Source organism: Astyanax mexicanus, chromosome 11, assembly GCF_023375975.1.
Source record: "Astyanax mexicanus isolate ESR-SI-001 chromosome 11, AstMex3_surface, whole genome shotgun sequence".
Taxonomy (NCBI): domain Eukaryota; kingdom Metazoa; phylum Chordata; class Actinopteri; order Characiformes; family Acestrorhamphidae; genus Astyanax; species Astyanax mexicanus.
The window spans coordinates 18,971,925-18,996,986 of record NC_064418.1 but is presented as its reverse complement, the minus strand read 5'-3'; the positions used below and the strand labels follow the sequence as shown (position 1 = coordinate 18,996,986).

Genomic DNA, 25,062 nt, shown 5'->3' with positions numbered 1-25,062 from the left:
CACAACTGTATCTGTAACTGTAACTGTAGATTAACCCTTATTTATAAACAGACTTAAAGCAGACATAAAAGCAATTCAAAGCAAATCTTGTTACACTCATTTTACTGTGGGACTCAGGACTCAGATTCAAGGAGACAGAATTACACATCTGGAAAGGCATTTTGCCACCGTGACAACATTCTACAAACCAATCAACGTTGAGTTAAGGGAGATGCAGCCCACATCTGTGATGACAAGTTCTTTAAATCTCTGACTGGTTTCTACCAGTCGCACTACAGCATCCTGCAATAGTCCAGTAGAGCATTATCCTCTAACACGTCAGAGTTCTTACGCAGCAGGGAAGGATAAAATCAACAGGTTGCAGCACCATGCCTGCATTCTCATTCCAGTCACACTGTGATCTGTACTGGGAAACGAGTCCTCTATCCTCCCTGCAAGGTCTGCTGTCTGCCTGATTTTAATTGCTGCATTTGTAATGCATCGGTGGGAGTTAACCTTTCATGGACTACACAGTGGTATCCTACGGGACCTCTCGGAGGGATTGAGGCTGTTCATCTTCAACTAAAGCTATTAGGAGGGGCATTGAGGGGTGAAAGACACCCACAGAAAAGTGAGAGTCCAGACAAAAAGTTAAACGGCTAAAATGTGCTGAGAATGCATATAAGTAGTTAGGGAAACAGGAAGGGAAATGGTGAAGGTGAGGTAAATAGATTCAGGTAAACAAAGTCTCTCAAAAGGTATTCATATACGTACAAGAACACCTAGAAGCAACCGTTTTTAGGCTGTTCTTATATTCTGTGGTTATGGTAATCAAACAAAGAGTTTGATACTAAGATAATCGGATTATACACCTTTTCAGAGAACATGTTCTGCCTTATCCACAGCAAGAGCAATGAATACTTGAGCATGTGAGCTAGTCTAGGCACTGTCCCCAGGTACTCCTTCATACCCCGGATGGCGCCAGGGAATACAGACTTGCCATTAAATCTGCTGCAGTTCAGCAGGAGGCCATATTGCTGCTGGATAAAGGGATCATAAATGCATGCAAATATATGTAATGAGGGCTGTATGAGCATAGCTGTGATGATGGGCCAGTTTGAGGTCCAAGGGGAATGCCTTCAACGTATGCTTTGGCCTACCAATCCTATACAGAGGCTTGCCGTATAGTAAATGCAAATGCAGCAATTCAAATAATAGAAGATCATTTGGACTCCTGCTGTGTCAAAGCTCAGTCTACACAGAAAGGATGTTACGCAGTGAATCACATCCACCGAAAATGAAACTGGTATCTAGGTAGTATATCAGCAGGTAGGGTGGCACAGCAAGTTCTGTGTCAAGCAGGGGGAAAAACGGAGTGTGAGGGCGAGTGCCAGCCAAGCAAAGAGTGAAAGCATGATAGAGTGAGAGCGAGGGCAAAAATGGATCAGTCATGCCAGACAGAGGGCCAGGACCACCCATCACAAAAGAGAATGGACTGAAAAACATCAAGTGCTAGATCAAGGCACAAAGAGGCATTATGAATTCCAGGCAATGCACTGCAGACCGAGTGATGTCCACATGATACAGTGAATCAAGTGCAAAATGAAAGCAAGGAAGATGAATGATTGAGCACACCAAAGCCTGAGATGAGAGGAGTCATAACAAGGTGACTCATCAACAAATGCAAAAGTGGGGCACGGTTGTACATGCAGTAACCCAGCTGACTGGAACTACCCTCACGAAAAGACTTCCAAAAAGAAACCAATCAGATAAATGTCAAAATTCCACAGAGAGGACAACAGTGGCACTAGAGAGGAAATACAGTGGAGATATATCATATTTTTATCATGATATACCTGCATGCAGTAACAGAGTAAGCTCTTCAAACAGTGATCAGGTTACATAGCTTAGCTGTAGAGTGAAGAAGAGGTAGTAGGGCTGCAGCTATCGATTATTTTAGTAATCGAGTACTCTACTGAAAAATTGATTCGATTAATCGAGTAATCGTATTAAACATATTTGCTTAAAGAGTAATTAAAAATACACAAGAAAAAAAAAGACATTTTACTTAATAATGAATGACCAATTGATTTCCTTTTTTAGATAAGTTATATTTTTAAATTTACAAAATACATTTTCATAAGTTATATCAACCTTCTCTCGGCTCCACGCTAACGTGTCCTTGGCTGAGACGGTGCAGCAATAAAAAAGTGCTGTTGTTGGAGGTAAGAGTGAATACACGCTGTCCAACCTAAAATGCTCCGTTATTATTAGCCTTTTTCCTCACAAGTTGCCGCTCTTTTCCATCGCCGCTTCAAAATACCCCTTTCTAAACTAACACCTCCGCTGCCTGCTCCTTCTTCCTGTGCGCGGGTGACTTAATGCTGAGCGCGTTGTCACATTAAAATCGCGAATTACCGCGCGCTGAGTTTTTTAATTAAATAAACGATTACTCGAGGCACAGAATATTAGATAGATAGATAGATAGATAGATAGATACTTTATTGATCCCCGAGGGGAAATTCTATTACTCGATAATTTTTACTAATCGAGTAACTCGAATAACTTGAGTAATCGTTTCACCCCTAAGAGGTAGTGAAAGCTACAGTGAGGTAGAGTGGAACTGTGCAACATAGACTCAGGTAAAGTGAGATGAAGCAACGTAGAGTCTCCATTTTTGCAGTTTTTACATTTGACTTAATGCAAAAAAAATTTGGACACACTCATTAAATTGTTTTTTTTTCTACATTGCAAATGAATACTAAATTCTTCTTGACTATGAAGGAACACATAAGGAATCATGTAGTAACTTAAAAGTGTTAAACAAACCAACATACTCTGTGAAGCATTTAGGTAGCTTTTATTTGGGGAGCTGTTAACTCTTGCTTTTCCTTTCCTGGGGCGGTCCTAATGAGAGCCAGTTTCATCATGACATTTTCAATCTGCGACTGCACTTGAGGATAGTTTTAAAGTTCTTGAAAGTTTTCGGATTGACTGACCTTCATTAATTTAAGCATTTTTCCTTTACTTAGTTAAATATTAATATGGATTAGAAAACAACTCAAATAGAGCTATTCACTAACTCTACCTCCTCACAACTTTACAACTGATTATCTCAAACACATTAAAAGGCAAGAAATTCAAGTAATTAACTCTTGACAAGTTCAGCACAGCTGTTAACTGAAAGCCTGAATTCCAGGTGACTCTACCTCATAAATCTGACTGAGAAAATGCCAAAATATGCAAAGCTGTCATCAAGAAGTGCTACATTTAGAAGTGAACATTTTCTGGTTGGTTTAACACGTTTATGTTAAGTAAATAATTCCACAGTTTCATATGTTTGAATGGATTTAGGTTTTAGTTTCTTTGGCATTTTAGGAGATATATAGATTTCGACAGTGACAGTGATGATATACCTTGATACACAAGGTTCCAACATACCTTTAGTTTACTCAGCTCCCTAAATAATAAACATTTACCAACTCTGTTTAACTTAGTTCACAACACAGCAATTTGAATGGAAATTATTAATTGAAAGGAAAACATTGTCTTTATCCCCATCTGTGACACTGGCCCTATAAGATTAAGCCTAGGTGAAGACCATATATTTTCCTTTTCACTGGAAATTGTCCATTCAAAATGCTGTGCTGTCTAAAACAAGGCTTAACCCCTGTTTAGGAAAATGCCCTATGAAATATAAAGTCCTGTAACATTAATACAGATGAATTAACTCACTGCCTACCACAACATATACATACCAGGAAAGCAAGTTTCCTCTAATCATAGTTTTCTATATTTATATACTATATTTCTAGATTTATATACTGATGAGGGTGAGGTAAATACATCCAGGTATTTCTAGGTGTACTCTTGGCAGCACAATGTGTTTTTAAGCCACTGTACATGTTTCTGGCAATGCAGCGCACTTCCTATTTATAAGATTATTACTTTTACCCAATCAGATGGAGGTGAAGTAATTGAGGTGTTGAGACAAGTGATTGACATGATGTGTATTCTGGTTCTACAGTTTATTTGAATTAGTGGAAAAGGGCAGAGAAATGCGAATATTTACTAAATAATATTTAGTAATTTTGTTTAGTCCTGAAAATAATGGAAATAACATGCATGTATGTATAAATATGTAAATGCATGGGTTAGCAGAGATATGAGTCACAAAACAAACCTTACAGGCTTTGGATGAAATATATGGCACACGCTGAACATACTGTACAAACAGTAGAGTAGCCTGAGCTTTGCTTCATTAATAGTGATTAAAAGGGTGTTTTTTTCTGTGCTATTTTTGGCATGCCTTTCTCGCCTCCAGGTTGCAGAGCTCTCTTGCTCAGTGATGCCAATACTGGTTTCTAATTGAATCTCACAAATTAATACTACACACTTTCCGGCAGTCACGGCAAACTGGAAAACACACAATATTGATTTGGCAGGCTAACCATCTGTCTAATGGGATATTATTATTAGTATTATTGTTAGTGCTAAAATCTAATCTATTTCCACTTTTGTACTCAAAATGGTACTTTTTATTGTGAAAAGAATGTCTAAAATCACTGAAAATGTACTTTATTTACCAATAAGTTTACATATGGATGGACAGCGCAGTGTTCCACTTAATAATTCCACATTTTATATTTACAGCACAGAAATCAGTTTATAACCTTATTCTGCTATACCACAATAAGGTGGAGCTACAGTTGAAGCTACCTAATGAAGTGATTGTGACTCCATGTTGTGCAGACTGCATTACATGGAGTAGCTGAGTTACAGTCGAGCTGTCTGATAGCTAACTAGATAATTAATCATACTGTTATTGATCATGTGGTGTTTACTGTGTTCTGCTGTTTGCATTAATCGACACTCTGTATGAAGTTCTAAACTATTTATTTTTGGGTAAGTTTGATGTTATTGTAAAATAGCCAATAATGTGATCTAATCTAGTTATTAGCCAATCAGCCATTGTTAGTGTAGTTGGATGTGCTGGACTCCTCTAATCACATTTATGTTCTGGTCTGGAGTCCAAATAGTGCTAAAACATTATTCCCATATTTTCTTTTAATAGTCACAGTTGCATGCAGTCTCCTAAACTTGGCTATAGTAGCTTTGATTCATAAATAGAGTAAACAGCGCTGAACTCTGGCACTGGAATTTGATGAAAATGTAAATGTTTTGGAAAAAAAAACATAAAATGCACTTTTCCTGTTGATAAACTGGGTATCTATTTGAAAAATACACTTTCATTATTGTCCTTTAGGCTGCACCGTAAATTAAATGAAAGCAGTCTAAAACGCTTGCTCTAAAAGTGAAGGGTTGGGTCTGCTAAATGAATGAATAAGCAGGTCTTCTCCCTACTGTACTGATTGATTTTGGTTGTAAATTTGGCAACATGGCGGATATTTCTGGCTTCATTCCTATAGAAAGGAACTGAATGGAACCATGTTAACGGCCGTTCATGCTTATATACAGTCACTGCTGTGTACAAGTCAGTGTCTGTGTCAACTGAAGAAATAAAAGAAATAAAAGGCCACAAGTCCTCTTTAGGAGACCCCACCAGTCTGCTGAAGTGTTGTGGGTCGCAGCTCAGAAAGGCAGTCATTACGGAGACACAAGCAGCTATAAAAGAGCGAATCCCGGACGGCACGGAGCTGAAAGGCCTGGTGTGAGGTGAATAAACATCGCCGAGCGGACACCGGCAGCTGAATGACCTCCATTCATCCCTAGAGATCAAACCCACTTCCCTTCTTCCCGGCTCGCTGTAGCTTCTGCCGGCCTCCTCCGGCTCCCTCAGCCGTACCACCCCACCCTACCCCACCCCTCCCGGGCTCCCGGCTCCGGCTCTGACACCAGCCTTAAGAGGATCCTCCTTTGATGAATTACTCCACTTAATGGAATAAAGACATAGGCTGTGATTAGGTTTAAGCTTTCTGACGTCAGGCTTTTACAGCTGCGTGCATTTGCTTGGCGGCCCATGCAAATCGGGGAGGGCCGCACTCGCACGAGGGCCTCGCCGGAGGTAACGGCCAACCAAATGAAAACAATGTGATCCTGTGTGCCCGGAAACATGCCAGCCTCTGTCCTGAAATGCCGTCCGGCTGTGAGAGACGTATTTTGTCTAGATTAAAGTAAAAAAAAAAAAAAAAGAAGAAATGTGGACGGGTGGGGATAGGGGGATGTTTTTGCTGGGACTGAACTGGTGATGTTATTTATCTCACCAAAGAGACTAATGGTGCCTCGCGAGCCGGGATAAAAATAACTGACTCATTGAGTGTCTGTCTGCTCAGAGCTTTGGAAATGCTGTAATCCATTTTCATTTAGGCTAAACTAAAATAGATTATTAAGAACATCTCTCTCTCTCTCTTTAACTTCCCCATCGGTCTCTCTCTTTCCTGTGTCTCTCCCTCTATATTTCTTTCTTTCTCCATCTATATCTCTCTCTATCATTCTCTCTATCTCTCTCTCTCTCTCTCTCTCTCACACACACTTGCTTCATCTACAGTACATTCCCCAGTCGACTGTAAGCCAGTTCTGAATTGGAGAGCAGAGTAGCCAACGAGCCAGTATACAGTCGAGCCAGTATACAGACAGTTGGATGTAAAATGGTGTGAATCCATGTGAATTTATTATATTAACACAACACATTGCCACTACAATTACCACACTATCGAAGAGTACACTGATAATTCTATTTTCTAATATGTTGGATAATGGTTAAAAAGTGGTATCATAATAATAACAAATTGCATGCATAAAATTAAGCCTATCACAATATATTGTCTTAGGAAAAATGGCAATAAACAATATCATTGTAATTTTTATCCTATTTTTTCTCCTAAGGTGTGTAACAGCATTGTGAGATTACTGCTTTATTCCTGTAAAAATTCTCCACACATTCTAAATGGGGGGGGGGGGGGCTGGTCAGTCTATAAGTCATTTACCGTGCAGCTTAATTTAGTGAGTGTCACTGTATCTTCCAGTCATCAGGATGGGACAAGTAAGCTTTTTGCGGCTCAAAACATGCAAAAGGCATGTACTAGTTCTTTTAAATTTGGCAGATTGCTGTTTTAATGGTGTAGCTACCTGGATGCGTCAAACATTTACGCTCCTGCATTTACGCACTGCAGAGTCTGTGAGACCTGTGCAGACCTGGGCCAATGCCAAAGACTTTACTTAAATGTTACGTTATGTCAACAAAATGACAATATTACAGAGATGAAATATGTTAATATTGCTTGGTTGTCTGAGAAAAACGTGTAAAAAAAAAAGGCCTGTCTCTAAAATAACATTTCTTGAGTGGTTAGGCCTGTCATTATAATCATAAAAATCAGATGCACAGTTTTAGGTAAAAGCTTTCCATGCCCCCAAGCAGAAATTAACAGCTGTTTTGACCTGCACTTGTTTATTTGTCGTTTTATTTCCATTCCTCTTTCCTCTCATTGACTCCCATTTATTTTTCTTCATACCAAATCCCAGTCTTCCTTTTGCCTGACAATCACTGAACTACGAGCACTCCTTCAGATCAGGTCACCAGGCTGTGATCCACATCCATACTGACCTGCACTCATCTATTTGTCATTTTTTTCATCCCTCGTTCCACCCATTCAGTCCCATGCATTTTCACATTCGCTCAAACCAGCCAGTTTCTGTGTCCCAACAGCCACCAGAATGTGTGTGATCCATCTTTAATTTAATAATCTTTAATTAATAGTTCAAACATTTGTATTGGAATATAACGTTACCTAAATATATTAAAATAAATAAAACCCTGAAATAAAAAAAATAATAATAAAGTCAGTGTACTGTTTCATTCACACCAATAGGCCCTATGTCAATAAAACATAGTGGGCAGTATTGAGGTCAGCAGAAATGATTGAGGTCATGTCTATATATTATATGATAAAGTGATAATGTAATTATTGTGACAGGCCTTTAAGCGGTCACATTTTGTTTTTTACAGCTGTATCCGCCAAAGGCATGGAACTAAGCGTGGAATTAATAATAAGCTGTGAAAGCCTATGATAGTCTTCCTCTTTACCATACAGAATAATCAGCAGTAAGACATCAATACGCCATCGACCGTACAAAATAAAACCTCTGTACAGAGCAGGATCAAGCTGTGTATAGAGAAAAGTAGAAAATAAATTTATTATACACACAATCTAGCGACACTGAGATCAGTCAAAGTCATGCCAATTGATTGTCTGATCTGCCGAACCACTTTTCTTCTCTTTTCATCAAGTCTGCCGCACTCTTTACTGCATCGACCAAGATATTCCAGTCCTCAATCCATCCTTAAACAAATAAACCCTTTCAGCCTATAAAAGGGTCAGAACGACTGTATAAAGCTGCAGACATGGCATGGAGTCAGATGGCTTAGAAATTGAAATATCTGTCCAAACTGTAAAATAAATGTTAAATATTTCTGGACTCTGAGTGGCTGACACTGACTCTATGATCTGAGGGTCGCCAGTTCCAATACTGAGTCATGCTGCTTCTACATCAGCAGCTGAACTCCAAGAGGGGATAACTGCCATTGCTCTTTCTTAATGGGGAGATCACTTCAATGTGAATCTGACTGATTTATTAGAATTCTTTTGTTAAATGCCTAGATTCCTGGAGAGGAAATGGTAATGTGTCCAATGACCTTTGCCCTATAAAAGCTAAATACCTGCAGAATATGCCACTTGCCTGTTCGCATGGGAAATTCTAACCAGACACCGCATGTCATTATCATAATTGTGGACTGAGGAATTTTAAATGGGAACTTTGGAAATCTATTTGGATATCTATTTATCTGCACCCACTATCAGGCCTCACCCAACTCCCATAATTCATGTAGACTTGCTATTAGCATGCCAGCCAGTGTTCAACTGCACTCATAAGACAGCACCTCACTACTTATACAGGTATGTGTGCCCTGAGCTTCATATTTAGAAAACATGCAGAAATACAGACAAAAGTAACGCAGAGTACGGCAGAAGGCTCTATTCGTATCCATATCCACATTTATTGATAAATTAGGCTTTTTGAATCTTATGTTTGTCAATCCAGAATAAACGCAGTAAAGATCAGTCAGAGTAAACTCACCTTGAAGTCGCAGATGCAGGTGATTATGTCCCCTATTCTGAGACACTCGCCATCAAACTTGCAAGTGTTTGTGTCGCACAGGAAGAGATCTGTGTCCCGGTCATCATCACCTGCAGAACACACAGCAAAAAAGCATGAATTTACATATGAGCACTTCAGTACGCTGCAGCAGAGAAACATGAATTAGTAATGTTTATTTAAGTACTGTCTCCCCATTCATAATCACGCGTAATAGAAAATGCTGGAGGAATGAGTCAGCATAAGTGTGGCAATGCGCAAAAATGCTGACAAGGCAAAACACGGCACATGGGCATTTAACCTACACTGTGCTACAACACTGATATATCCACAGCTTATCAGTACAGCAGTGCTCTAGAGTCTAACAGACACACCAGTGTTTGATACGCAATGATATTATAGCAATTCAGCTAAAGGTTACTAAACTAATGAATTACCGTACTGTACCGTACTTAATAGTGGTGTGAAAAACTGTTTGCCCTCTTCATGATCTCTTGTTTTTTAATGTTTGGCATTTAACTAAACACAAAATGCAGTTTTTAATAAAGATTTTTATTATTAAGGAAGAAAAAAAATCCAAACCTACATGGCCTTTTGTAAAATGTGTTCCAACCCTAAACCTAATAACTGGTTGTGCCACTCTAAGCAGCAACAACTGGAATCAAGTTTTTATAGAAACGTGTAATCTTTCTCAGAGTTGTGGAGGAATTTTGGCTCCACTCATCTTTGCAGAATTGTTGTAATTCAGCCACATTGGAGGGATTTTGAGCATGAACTGCCTTTTAAAGGTCACGCCACAGCATCTCAATCAGATTCAGGTCAGGACTTTGACTAGGCCACTCCAAAGTCTTCATTTTGTTTTTCTTCAGCCATTCAGAGATGGACTTGCTTGTGTGTTTTGTCTCATTGTCCTGCTGCAGAACCCAAGTTTGTTTCAGTTGAGGTCACGAACAGATAGTCGGACATTAACCTTCAGGATCTTTTGGTAGACAGCAGAATTCATAGTTCCATTTCACAGCACAGCAAGTCTTCCTGAACTCGAAGCAGATATATATAGTGAGCAGGGTTTAATCACAGAACTAAATGAACCACTTCTGACACCAATCTTTACATCTAAACTGATAATCACAAATCTTTACTGTGTTTTTAACATTCAATAGAATATTGGAAAAAGAAATGATCATAGCATACTATGCATTTTAAGTCATGTCTCCCTGCTGTACATCACACCTTTATTTACAAGATTCTCACAGATACCAACAAATCCACAGCCAAATCAGTCAAGCTGTTTGGGTAACCATTACATCAGTCAGTAATGTACTACAACAGTACTGTCACATTACTTTTTATCAGAGTCAAGACGTAACCCATGGTTCAACCACTTTCATGTATCGAATCAATGTATTTCCTCTTCTAAGGTATCTGGGTGGATTTATAAACCAAAATCCAAAGTATAAATAAACCCAAGCTACTCACTATTCCCATTCATCAAGCCCTCGATAAAATAAAAGCTGTGTGTTTCATTCTGAGGCAAAACAACAGGGTACTGAAGAGTTTTATAACATAGACTTGCTAAACCTAATTGTTTAAATGATCTCAGTGAGCAAGATGGCAAGCAGATTGCAAAAGGTGACGACCTACAGGTTATAAATCACGCTAAATTAAGGAAAAGAAACTAAAAAATGAAAAAGCCATTTTAATATTGTAAAAACTATACTATTTAAAAATGTAATAAACTGTTTATTGTTAGCCGGAGAGAAGTGAGTACTGTTTCCTACACCCTCAAAAGACTCTTGGAAACTGGAGAAAACTGGTACAGGAAGAGGTCTGGCTGACCTACATGGCAACAGCACATTTAGCTCGGTTTTACACTGGAAGCTGCAGTAAAAAGTCATTGTTAAGATGAGAAAATAAAAAAGCAGCCTGTCTGGTTCCTACATCCTACTGGACAACTATAAAATGCTGGTGCTCTAAAACTTTTCACTGATAGTGTAAGTCTCTATTCTTTTTTTTAACTGTCCAGTAAACATCAGAGTACGGCTAAGAAATACCTTGCAATTATCAAAATATTAAAAACTCTATCATACAAGAAATAAACATGACCATAGATGGCAGTCAACAGAGTGCAGTCCCTAACTCAATATGTCTGGTAACAGTTGCTCAGATATGCCCACTTCTTCCTTTTAGAATCGAGACCGGCCGAGGCCTCGAGCCAAGCTGAGACCTGCTTCCTCTGAACACCTTGTTCAGCTTCACGCGTCTGCTGAGTGTGGAGCGCCGGCGCACGACCTGCCCAGATTCTGCTGAGATGTCTGACAGGATCATCAGAAATAGGAGGCCACGCAGCCTTTTGAACCCAGCGTGAGCTCGGAAACAGTGTTGATGAATCGCTTCTCGTTACGGACCTCCACTGAGTCCGAGCCGAATGTGCAGAAACGTGCCGCCGCCGTTGTTTAACAAATGCAGTCTGTTAAATCACCTGTTGAAGTGCTGAACCCACGGGCCGCCTGCGCTGCACTCTGACAAACTTTCTGATTACATGTGAAAAACACTATTTGTGTCATTTGCATCTCTTAGTGCAGAACATGCGTCTTGCGCGGAGCGTAATCTCAGATGATACGTGGAGTATTTCTCTCATATTTTCACATTCCCGGCTCTATACATCATCTTAACGAGTTTATATTGCAACGAGGAATTGTTTTTCCTCCTTGGGATATTTGATGTCAAAGCGCATTAGCTTATGCCAAAGGATTATATATTTATATATTTTTTTTTTACTCAGTGTTACCCAGTCTTGCCTCGCAGGCTGGAATGAACCGGAACATTGCTCAGCACAGCGGCTGCTCCCGAGGAGCTGATGCTACTTAAGGTTCCTGCTAAAGGGCCCGTCCGGGAGCGACGAGGCGCCTTACGTAACCAGCATGCCTCATTTACATGCCAATTAAAGCAATTATCCACGGACCTCAGAAGCTGCTGGGAGCAAAAAAAGAGAGAGAGAGAGAAAAGAAGTGCCGGTGTACACCACTGTGATTCAGCTCGACTGGTTAGCACCAAACACTGAGAAGAAGCCTGGCCAGCGGGGGCACTACAGACACAGCGCCTATGAAGGGCATTAGATAGAAGATCCTGATAATGACGAGCAATAATGAATGTAAGGTTCTTTAATTTCTCCCAATATTGTAACGCTTGGTATAGCAGCAAATGATTATTTTAGTGATGACCCAATTTATCAGTTAAAAGTTCAGTTTATGATTTTATCTTCAAGAATAAGAGATAAGGATGTGAATGGGCAATTAATCCCACAAGGTGAAATATGATATCACATCACTGTTTGGTTATTGCTAACTAGGTTAAACACTCTAGCTGATGTAGGTTAGGTAGAGACGGTATCTGGTATCAAGATATTAAAAGCAGATAATTTAATTCCTGTGAGTTGTGAGGAGAGAACTCCACAAGCATTATAGTTGCCCCTCCCTGGTAGGTACTGTCTATGGATGCATCAAATATTTGAATGCAACCAAATGAGTGAAAAGACCAAACAATTCATACAGAACAACGACTTGATTATTTTAAGTCATGTCTCAGTGTTTCTGGAGGATTTTTAAAGCCCCTCCCATCCGGCTACAGAGCAGAAAGTAAGGGACAGAGCCGGAAAGAAACGCAGCCCACAAATGGCAGGTTGAAGTTCATTTTTTCTCTATTCACGTACAGTACATTAAACAAAATACATTATTTAGCATCACTTATTAAGCTAGATATCAGTTTACAACTCTTTTCTAAAACAGTGGAAAGAAACGTGCTACACAGAACAAGTATATTAGTGTTCAACTTAACAACACTGTTTAATTAATGCGTAATATGTATCTTTACACGTGCCACTAAAAACAGGTAATCAATGTTAAGAGATCTCTAATTCTCTGTGTAATTCTGTGACAAACATCAAGTGAGAATAGATTATCTCATGTTGATGACAAAAAGTTTTTTTTCCTGTGGTTGACTGAACAAAGTTCACTAATGTTTCGTCCACAAGAATCTGAATATTTTTAAAATGTTTTAAAAATTATGATTTTGTTCTGGGTTTTGATCTGCTGTTAACACCAAAACAAGATTTTAGCTCTATGAAACACAGAGGAGATGCCATTAGAAGATGTTATTTTGTAGGAGGTATAATCGTCCTCTATTGGCTGGCATGCTAATTTCAGTGTTTTTGAGTGTTAATGCGTTTCTGTGTGGTCGGTGATATTTATGAAAACGCTGATGGCGTGGACAATGATATTTTGTAAATGGCAGACAAAAACATTCACATATCATTTTAACAAATATCCAGATTTGTGTAGATCTTATGTGTGTAGGTCTCTTATGGCTGTGTTTGTGGCTGCTCGCTGTGTGGGTGTGTATCCGTGTGGCTGGTTAGCGCTGAGCTAATCTAATCTAGCAAGCTACCTATCGAGCCATCAGCTATGTTCATTTTTGCTTGTTTTTTCTTCAAACTGCTTCAGTATTTGAGCAATTTTGCATCATATAAAACAGGAAGTGAATAACCAGTGGCTATAACATCCATCATGTTCAAAATCACACCGCTGGATATGAATGAAGTACAGAAGGAATTAAAGGTCACAGAGCAGAAAGCTGGGTCTCAGACCCCGATGTCCGTGATTGGTCCAACAATATTTTTTGGCCAATTGGTGTACAGTGTTGCTTCACCGTGTCATAATTGATTTGCATGAAGTTGAGAAAATCTTAACCCCGTATGTCGCTTGTAGTTCTGTCGCTGTGTCGCAGCTACAAATAAAAAATGTACTTTTGACTGGCATTCTGTCACCTGTCAGTGTGAATGCAGGGTAAGTTTTGCGGAAAATCAGATTGACTAGAGCTAACATGGTCCAACCACTGAACACGACTCAGCTAGAACCAATAACAAAACGGAGGAGTCAGACATACTCAGACATAGGTATGCTAATGTCAGCTCCACAATTTACAACTTGGGGAATATTTTAGTGGGTGTGGTTTGCACACTATATGACTAATCAGTGACACAGAGTTATGAATTACAGTATTTTACCAGGAGGAACACACACCAAGTCTGTCTGCTCTGTAAAATCTCATTTTACAACAAAAATAAAAAAGATGTTTGTGAGCTTTAGACGTAAAGGTGATTTGAAATTAGGCTTTTGGTGCATTTCACCACTCATCCACCCTTCATATTATTCTCACACTCATCGCTGTTTTTTTCACCTAATTGCACAATGTACATACCCCCAAACCAGCACATCCTGGTGCATAAAAGAGCATGACAGTGCATTAGCTCTCACAATTGTTTCTGTAACAAGGCATAATTTTAGTGAGCAGCCAAGAGTTCCTCCTGGTGAAAGTCACACTAAAATATTCCATATTACAAGACAACAACTTGTGAAGTGTGAAGAGTACAAACATCTGTCAATTTTACATAACACCTATTCAGTACAACCAATATCGCTGTGTTAAACCTATGTCCTTTAGTGAATTCATTTGGGCAGGTGTTATCTTTGAATGGGTATTAGGGGTGGGCGATATGGACCTAAAATAATATCACGATTTCATGGTATTTTTGTGATAACGATACTCTTAACGATATGGCAAAACACCGATTTTTTTTTTCAAGAATACACTACTGCACAATACTAATAATGCACTTCATATATCTCCTTATATCCAGTGCTGCAGTAATTTTAATGATACTGGACAGATATAATCTGTCTCTAGTAGATATTTAATGGGAAATGAGAACAGTGTGAATTTTTCTTTTGCTAAAAACAGCAAAAAAGTAGTACCCTGATATGATAATTAGGGATGAGTGACATGGCACGATATTTCAGGGTTTAATATCGTTCACGATATTCAAAAATGTTGGCAATATTATCGTGTACGATATGATATGGCACACCCCTAATGGGTATGTTCATAGTCCAGTCCCAAACGGACCCTGGAGTGGGTAGTTTGTGGTGAAAACATAATCTGACCTTGACCCGATGTGGTGTAAGAAAATACCAGTATACTGAAGAAACTGATCTTAACATTTTGCTTTGCAATACTGTAACAATTTTCTAAAGCACACTATTAGTTTACATCCAAAGATTGGTGTCAGAAGTGGTTCGTTGTTGTGTTTAAATCCCACCCACTACATTCCCACTAGCAGAGTCAGAACCCACAGTTCAGACTGGATAAAACATAAACTTTTATGAATATAATAGTGTTTTTATACCATGAGAGCTCTCCTAATATTTTATTTATAAACTCGTGGACTGATTCTGATTGGATCGATAGGTGTGGATAAGTGCTCGATAATGCTTTGTTTCAAAGCTAGCATTTCAGTTGTACTGCTTTTCCAGTGAAATACACAGCGGCTCAGTGTACTAGAAGTACTGAGTGTCCTGCTATTAAAAATAACATGTCTTTAAATTGCCCACTCTTCCCTGCAACACGTCCTGCAGGTCCGTCCCGCTAAACGCCTCGCTCCAGCCATGTAATCACACTCTGAACAGGCCGGTCCTGATGTGATTCTGGGTAATGAGGTGAGGCTCTGTGTCCACAGTTTCCACAGCGTTTAGCCCGGGCCTGAGCGGGGCGGCTGTTTGTGGAATAATGAATTCCCCGTGTGTTGATCTGGTTTATTATAGAGAGCTGTTATGCTCTGTAATGGGATGCTGAGTCATATTGTCAATACAGCCACTGCTGAGCTGAAATCAGTGTCCACTGATTTTCACTCCACACCGCTGAATCAGACTGATAGGGTCAGATTATGCTTTAATGAGCTGATGTGTTTTGGTTTTTCGCACTCTGTAATCAATGCCTATTCTTTTTCTGAGGTAAACATGCTTTATATAATATGGGATTTTCTGGAGGAAATAATGACTGTTTAAAATGAATTTAAATGAATTGCTTGACTGATTAAGATCTTAGCCTGATTAAAGCACAGGGTACAGGCTAGGGCAGGCTGGAATTGCAGTAATACAGCTTCTCTGCACCCATATTAGATGGGTTTGATTGACAGAAGTCAATTAACTGATCAACAAGCCATTATTAAACAACTGCAGATACAGTTATAGGAAGGTAGAGTCTGATGGTTCATTTGAAATAATATGTTTAATTAAATTACAGTTTTAATAGGATTTTCTAAATGAGATACTGGAGATTAAAACTAGGGGTAGGCAATATGGCCCTGAAATAATATCAAGATATTTTTTATTTGGTATAAATATAAATATAGCAGTTTTATACATTCAGTAAAAACAAAAAATCATAATATATTTTTTGTAAAAATAAACTTTTTAAGACCCTGAATAGTGAATTAAAATAAAAAAAATAATAATTAGCGTAAAAACAAAAATCTAACCCAAAACTAAATGTAGGCGATTAGGTGCATGTACACTGCAAACAATTATTATTGTGTACAATACAATACGGCACCCCCTAACTGAAATTAAAACATAAGAACCTAGCATGCACATAGCATTCACAACGCTTTGCTATGCCAGTCAACACTGATTTAAGGTGAACCTGTTTCCACTGATCAGCCTTCAGATGTTTCTACAACTTGATCAGAGTCAACTTGTGGTAAATCCAGTTGATTGGACATCATTTGTAAAGGCACAAAGCAGAAATCCAGCACCGTCACCACCTAGCCAATACCATTCAGACAATGAAGCACCATCGGAGTGACCAACAAGACCAATACAAGACCAATACAAGACCCCACACCATGAACTGCATTAACTTATGTAGTGGGTTGACAGGTAAGGATATTCAGGTGACATCAGGGCCAACATCATCAGATTTAAACACCACTGAGAAACAAAAAGTTCAGCATTAGCTCTAAAGCCTCTAAAGCTAGGCCTTACTTCAGCAAGACAATGCTAAACCACATACTGCATCTATTACAACCCCACTGATTCACAGAAGAAGAGTGTAGGTGCTGAACTGGCCTGCCTGCAGCACAGACCTTTCACCAATAAAAAAAACATTTAAAGCATCGTTAAAGGAGAAATCTGTTAAAAAAGAGCCAAAACTATTGATGCCATCAAGTTCTAAATGAGTTAATATTTTTTATTTATATGTGTTCTGTGCTTTTGTGAAAAGAATATGGGTCTATGAGATTTACAGGTTCTATTTTTAGTTAATTTTGTTGTATATTTTACTGAGAACTTCCACAATCGCAGTGTTTGTGTTTGGTCTGAAGTGCACTAAAGTGGCAGCTGCAGTCTGCAAGTAAACGATCACATGACTAAAACAAATGAAAAGGGCTATAACGCTCACATGGGCTTCTTCCTAACTGAATTTGCATCATGATGACCCTGTTTAATGTGATACTTCTGCTGACAATAATCATTTGTCTAAAGTTTCGTTAATGGCCGAGCCCAGTGACTAACGCGTTCCAGCTCAGATGTGGACGGAACCGGTAATGGTTTGAAGCAGAACGGGATGATTTGGGATTAAATTAACGTAAAGCATTTATTGCAGCTGTATTCGGATGCAGTTCGTGACTGCACTTTTGTTCTTGGCTAAACGTTGATCTACGTCACACTAGTCCATTAGTCTCCAATTTTAGCGTCTACATCACACTGGAGACTCTGTGCTGGGGTAAACAGGTTGTGGTGTGTTAGCAATTTACCCATTATCCCCTCTTAGAGAAGCGGCCCTCAGAAGACTGGCGCACCAGTGTGGGCCGAACCCTGGCAGCCAGGTTTAACCTCTGAGCACTGAAATCTAACAGCTTCTTACCCTCAGCCAAACTTCAGCTTCACTCTCAAAAACCTCCATTTATTTAGGCTGTAAGAACACATTTTAAACAGGTTAGTGCAAGGCACAATGTGGTAGTGAGGAACAATGAGTTTAGAGCAGAGCGACATTAAAGTGAGGCAGAATGAGGTAGAATAAGGTAGAGTGATCCTGTGAGCACATTTCTACTGCACTGTGATTTATACATTTTGGGACTACATTCTATGTATAATGTCTAATAATGTCTGTTTAATAAGTGATGAAAGTCATGTGAACTGCATGATAGTTCAAAATTTCAAAATCTTTTCTGGCTTAACCGCAGCTAAAATATATTTATTATATACCATTGGTTTAACCCCAAAATAGGAGGTGGGGTGAAGAAGAGTGAGGCAGAGTTAGGTAGATTGTGGTAGAGTAAGCTTTAATCGAGGAAGAGCAAGAGCGAGGCAAAATGAGGCAAATTAAGGTGAGCTAGAGCATATGTGAGTGAGGTTATAGTGAGGTAAAGCAATGTTAGAGTGAGGCAGAGTGAGGTAGAGCATGGTGGAGTAACATATTTGTATATATACATATACATATTTGGGGTGGGATATCATCAGATCAGCCCTTAATGATGGGCTGTTACTTTATTAGACAGATGGCATCAAAGGCATCAAAACTATGAATGAAGACATGTGGAGTTACTGTATGTATTTAACAAAAAATGAGCTGTCCTCCACAGTCACCGGACCTGAACCCAATCCAGATGGTTTGGGGTGAGCTGGACCGCAGAGTGAAGGTAAAGAGGCCAACAAGTGCTAAACACCTCTGAGAACTCCTTCAAGACTGTTGGAAAACCATTTCAGGTGATCTACCTCTTGAAGCTCATTGAGAGAATGCTGCCAAGAGTGTGCAAAGCAGTAATCAGAGCAAAGGGTGGCTATTTTAAAGAAACTAGAATATAAAACATGTTTGCTATAATTTCTTCATTTTTTGTTAAGTACAAAATTCCACATGTGTTCATTCATAGTTTTGATGCCTTCAGTGAGAATCTACAATGTAAATAGTCATGAAAATAAAGAAAACCCCTTGAAAAAGAAAAGGTGTGTCCAAACTTTTGGCCTGTACTGTATGTGTGGTATTGACATTTTGTCTTTTACTTCATGTTTCTGATGATATAAAGATTTGTAAACCTAAAGGCCCTGTCCCACTGCGATTGCGTCTAAATATCCACTAAAGTACGTCCAAATTTCAGTGGACGCAGTTTAGTGGATATTTAGTGGATATTTAGACGCAATATGGACGTAGTTTAGTGGATATTTGGACGGCACCGTCCAAGTGGACGTAGTTTAGACGTTGCCGTCCACTTTAGACGCAAAAGTGGTTTTGGTACCTCCCAAAATTTTCAGAATAGACGGCGACTAATATGGACGTAATTTAGTGGATATTTAGACCCAGTACGGACGTATTTTAGTGGATATTTGGACGGCACGTACAGGTGGACGTCGACTTCCAAAAAGTGGAAGTCGACGTCCAAAGAGTGGAAGTCGACGTACAAATTACACATTCCCGTGTAGCGCTTCTTAAGAACTATCACTTAGTTAGGGACTTCCTGAGTGTTCAGTCGTGAAAGCGTACAACAGACAAAGCCAGTGTTCAACCATTTCAATCATCTCTGATTCGCATCCCAATTAGCAGTGTGCTCGCATACGAACACAGTTTTCAAAACGCAACAGATAAAGTACCCTGCGATCAGTCCAAATTGACCTAAATTACTTTGAGGCTCCTGCACATTGAATGTGACAGTGTAGTGGATGCGCAGCGTCTGACGGCGGAGGAGAATCTGCGGCTGATGCATGAATGCTCTCTGCAGTAATTTATGGAGGCAATTCCTTGTAGCTGTCACGAGCAATGGGAACGCTACATTTAACTTCGGATCAACATTCCGACCTGCTGGGGCGTCATAAAGGAGCTCTTATGTAACTCTTTATAAATCTTGTATACAGAATTCATTATACCAGCTTTTACACAAGGTTATATTCCATGCATAATAGTAGATGGCATAAACCATAATAAACCATTATAGTCACATGCTAACACACTATGAATACCTTAAGAAGACATTACATAATGTACATTCATAACTGCAGCACTGCCATCACGCACTGGTCCTGAGACTTCTTATTATATATATTATATATTATTATATCTCACGCACTTCAGCCGTGCTTTTCTTTTGTTATTCATTTTTTCATAGGGCTGTAACATACCAACATGCAGCAACAGAGGGAGCTCCTCACTCTGCAGACTGTGCTCACGTGACACAACATGGCTGGAGGCAGAGTGAGGTGGAAATCAAATCAAAAATAATTTATTTATAACTGATATCGCAAAGCAGCTTTACAGAAATGTGGTAGCAGGACTGACACTCAGACAAAATACTGATCATACAATACAGAACCCCCAGTGAGCGCAGAGGCAAATAAATACTCCCTCTGAGCTGAAGGAGAAAGAAACACTGGGAGAAACCAAGGCTCACATGTACCTTATACTATCATATATAATATGTAACACACTAAGAAATGTAAGTACAGATTTGTACTTATAAGAGTACAAAGCTGAGGTACAAAAAAGTACCTTTCAGTGAAAGTCCTTTTTTGTACCCATGTTTTTGTGCCAGTAAAGATTATAAAGATAAACTTTATCATCAACTAAATATGTGTCAAAAACTTGATGATCGAAAATTGTCTGGCTTTCAAATGAAAAATGTGCAATTAAAATATATATTGTTTATTAGTGCAGAGATACAGAATACGGAATGTACCTTTTGGCTGGATAAATGGTACAAATTAGGGCTGCCACAAACGATTATTTTTATAGTCGACTAATCACCGATTATTTTTTATGATTAGTCGACTAATCGGATCATACGTTAATTGAATATAAAACACAGTTTATCACAATAGAATGCAGTTGCTATTATACAACCAACATTAGATTTCAGCTATATGCTAACTAAAAATAAAAACAATTAAAATCATAGTTCATTAAACCTTTAATGAAATATGCAGCTTGTTGTAACAGACAATTATTTTACTGTTTAGCATAAAGTGTAAACAACTGTGTAAAATAAGGATAAGGCACTGGCATTTATGAAACATCTCAACCGTGAGGTTGTTTGAACTATTATGAAAAAAAAGTATATTAATAAAAAATGCCTCTCTGTCCAGATATTGTGTACATTACCGTACACAGGGCAGCGGTCTGCACAGATCTGATTGGCAGAGGAGAGCGTTTGGTGATTTTACACCACACATGACTGATCTGTGAGTTTACTGCACCGAAAAGCACTGAAAACAGAAGCCACTGTCAGAATGAAATCCTTCTCTGTAGTTTATCGGTTTGGGACGGCATTTGTGACAACGTCTGGGTCCGGATCCGGATCGCGGTCCGCCTATTAGTGACCTCTGTTTTAAAGCTATCAAGATGAGTAAGTTAAGTACTAAGTTAACGCTCTGTTTACGCTAATTTTAGCAGCTAAATAGCAATTTAGCTTCTTCGTCATTTAATCAGCCACAACATGCCTCCTTTTCAGGTGCTCGTGCATCGCGGTTGTGCTGCCGAGGAAGGCAAGTTCTTCATTGCAGATATTGCATTGCACGCGTTTCACTTTTATTTTCTTGGTGATCCCACACTTTTGAGTTCTGTAGCGGGGTAGCCATGAAACCAGAGCCTGTCTGTATAATGTCCTGAGATGTCGTCCACTACCTACCCCGGTTTCCACTACTGCACATGTGCGTCCAGGACAGAAAGGCAGTCGCAGCAGTTTGGAGAGAAAAACAAAGAAAAAAAAAACGACTAATCGACTATTAAATTAGTCGTCGACTATTTTAATAGTCGACATAATCGTGACTAGTCGACTAATCGTGGCAGCCCTAGTACAAATCTGTACTTATTGCGGTTAGGAAAGACTTTGTACTTCAGAGGGAACAAATCTGACCCTGTAAAGACCAATATTGTACCTTTGGGGGGACAATTATGAAGAGTGTACCTTTGAATACAAAAAAGTACTCATATCGTACCTCTGTTTTTTAGAGTGAAGGGGGACCATCCTCCTCTGTCTTTTAAAGAATGTTAAAAAGATACTATACATCCAGGGTGGATTAAGGAAGAATAAGGTACAGTGAGGTATAGGAAAGTACAGCGAGGTAGAGGGAGGAAGAGTGAGGTAGAGGTCCAAAGTACACACTCACAACAAGCTACTTCTCATCCTAATTTAGTAAATTAAGAATACTAATTGATAGTGTTTCACATTGATCTTAGGATATTTAACAACATTATCACATCACATTTTTTGTACATATTGTACAAAATGTGGTCCGACCAAAACAGGTGGTCTGTGTTCAGATCAGTTGAATTATGGTTTGGTTTGTCTGTAGAGTGAAAACACTTTTTGGATAGTTTAGACTTTCAGACCAAACTATGGGAAGCTGAGGCTGGCCTTTATCACCCATAAAACAAACTTTCAATCTGACAAACAAACACACACACAAATATGTATTTGCAATTGCTTTTTGTTTAAAATTGTAAAACAAAGTGCCAAATTTAATAAAAACCTTAAAAAAATCATATTTAAAAGTCAAAGATTTCATTTTAGTCCATCTCTCCTAAAGTGGTAAAGTCAATCTGAGATAAAGATAAAGAATAGAGAGAGATAAAATGAGCAGAGAGAGAAAGAGAGAGAGAAAGAGAGAGAGAGAGAGAGAGAGAGAGACTCTCTCTCCAGATGCAGGAACAAGAGGGAGAAAGAGGAGGGGGCAGGGGAGGGACAAATGAGCAGCTCTCCTAAACTACTAAATTTCCCACAATACCATTCAAATCCCACATCTTACAGCAAGATTTCCAGATGTCATGAATATGAAATTGTTGTATTTAAGGTCATAGCACATACACGCAAATAACCACCTACAACAACGGTTTTGTAAGAATGAATTTACAGGGACTAAAAGAATACATATTTATCCAGTTCCAATTCTAAAGCAGTATGTAATATTTAATATGTGAATACTGGTATTATAAAATCTTCTAGTGCTCTCCACTGCTGAGTATATAACATCTTATACAGCACAGCAAGAGCTTCTCACACACATACACAAACACACACACACACACACACACACACTTCAAATGAAAAGAGAGTGCTGGATATTAAACGGTGAATTATTTCCGCAATAAGAATTCTACAATCTTAAAAAGAAAAACTGATATTGAACAATCAGAGCACCTGATTTCATGTTTTTGTGTGTGAATAGTGAATAGTGACTGACCGCTTCACCCTGAGAGAGTGAAGTGCACTTATTACCTGTTATATAACCTGCCTGTATAGAGAGGTATATTCCTGCTGCTAAGTATTTAAGAGGTGCAGGTAATGGCTTCAATGTTTATGTATGAAATATGAAACTCATATATGAAACTCACCCTCTGATTAAAGCCTTTAGCGTTAGGGGCATTATTAAAATACAGTGTGCCTTCAGTTGGCCTTCAAAACCTTAAAAAAGGACTTAAGACTACTTATCATACTTATAAGACTTCAGACTAAACAGAAATCATATTTTCCAGCCTCTATATTTTATATGAATTTTACAGCTTTACTGTCATGCATGCGTCCACACTGTTACAGTAAGCTGCGGCACAGGATGGACAATTTTGGTAAAACTTGCCATTTAATGAAAATGTGGTTGATGTTTAGATTTTCTAAAATTATTGTAATTGTGATATTTTACTTTAAATAGCCAGATATGTTTTTAATGAAAACAGTTACATGAATAATAGAACCATCCACATTGTTTTGCAACATGTTTTAGAAAATTTACTTTTTATATGGAAAAAAGTAATTATTTAAACAGGCAGCACACCAGATACCATAAATACCTTACCATTGAATAAATAAAACGGTATTAAATGTACAGAAATAGGGGTGGGAATCTCCAGGCAGCTTATGATTTAATTTGATTATTATTCAGAGATCTGCAATGTGATTATCGATGCATATTGATGCATCTTTTTCATCTAAAAAACATTAACACACGTGCTCTAGACCAAACAAGGCAGTGCTTAGTTTGTGCCGGTGGGGTTTGTTGCTCATCTTGCGTCTGGTGTGTCTTTCACACTTCTGAGATCTGCCTTTTGTGCCTCGTCATCATTACATTTACAGTTATAGATAAAGTCTAGAAAATCAATTTTTGTCATTGATATTGACCTATTTATTTACAGTCTTTCACAGGAAATGCTACCAAACATTGTAAACAATCAAGCTATTATTAGCATGTCTCCACAGCACAGCCATTGAGAAATGAGTTACAGTTCATTAGAACGTGAAATGCTAATCCTTGCTGTCAAAAAGCACTTGACCTCCGTAACAGAGCCTACTAAAGTGCATGTGTGTCACACTGAGCGCAAATGATCCCTAAAATTAGACACTGATGGAGCGACATGTTGGAATCATGCAAGTCTGAGAGTACAGAGTTAAAAGCACAGAGCACAGAGCCCTGCTTTCTGTTAATGTGCTGTTACTCACAGAATGTCATATTAAAAAATTGTATCTGCAGGTACTACTAACACTAAATTTTACAATACAGCTCTGAACCATCTTAACCTTTTACCAGAGACATTCTTAATGAGGCGACCAACCACTGGATGAAATAACTCTCTCATAAAATAATTCTCAACCCAGAATCCATTCAAGACCGTTCAAGTCCTGCTCTTTACCAAAATGTAATCAGCTTGCTGCTAACACTGTGCGTAAAGGAGGGACAGCGTGTTATTGGGGAAGCCCCACCATTGATGAGGAGATCTGCGCAAGCGCAGTATCCAGGACAAACCAGAACAATTTCATTTTTGTGCAATATGGTTTCAAATGCTGCAAAGTAATGTCAGATTTTATCAGTGATCTAAAATATGTTGTTAAAATGGTAATTAGGTCTTCGGTTCAGAGTATTCTCTCGTCATTTAAACAGATAGGAGAGGACATAAACGTCTGTTGTGTGGCAAAGATGGCTGAACTGACTTGCCTATAAAGACTTTGCTCTGACTAAGATAAGCACAGCTGATGTATGGCAGCACTGGCTAAGACCAGCAACCTTGGTGTTGATACATGAAAACCTGAAGCTGAAGAGCTGAGCTACGAGATTCACAAGCCCCTAACATACCTGCTTCAACACAGCTTCTGAACCATAA

At 38.8% G+C, this 25,062-nt stretch overlaps 1 protein-coding gene across 2 annotated transcripts in view; it reads right to left on the bottom strand.

The window, feature by feature from the left end:
• The window catches only part of tmeff2a (transmembrane protein with EGF-like and two follistatin-like domains 2a), a 213,712-nt gene that overhangs the window by 168,574 nt on the left and 20,076 nt on the right, over positions 1-25,062 (bottom strand). For both annotated transcript variants that reach the window (XM_022680407.2, XM_022680406.2), the window contains exon 2: positions 9,076-9,185. In XM_022680407.2, the coding sequence (XP_022536128.2) occupies positions 9,076-9,185 (110 nt within the window). The remainder of the gene's footprint in view (positions 1-9,075; positions 9,186-25,062) is intronic.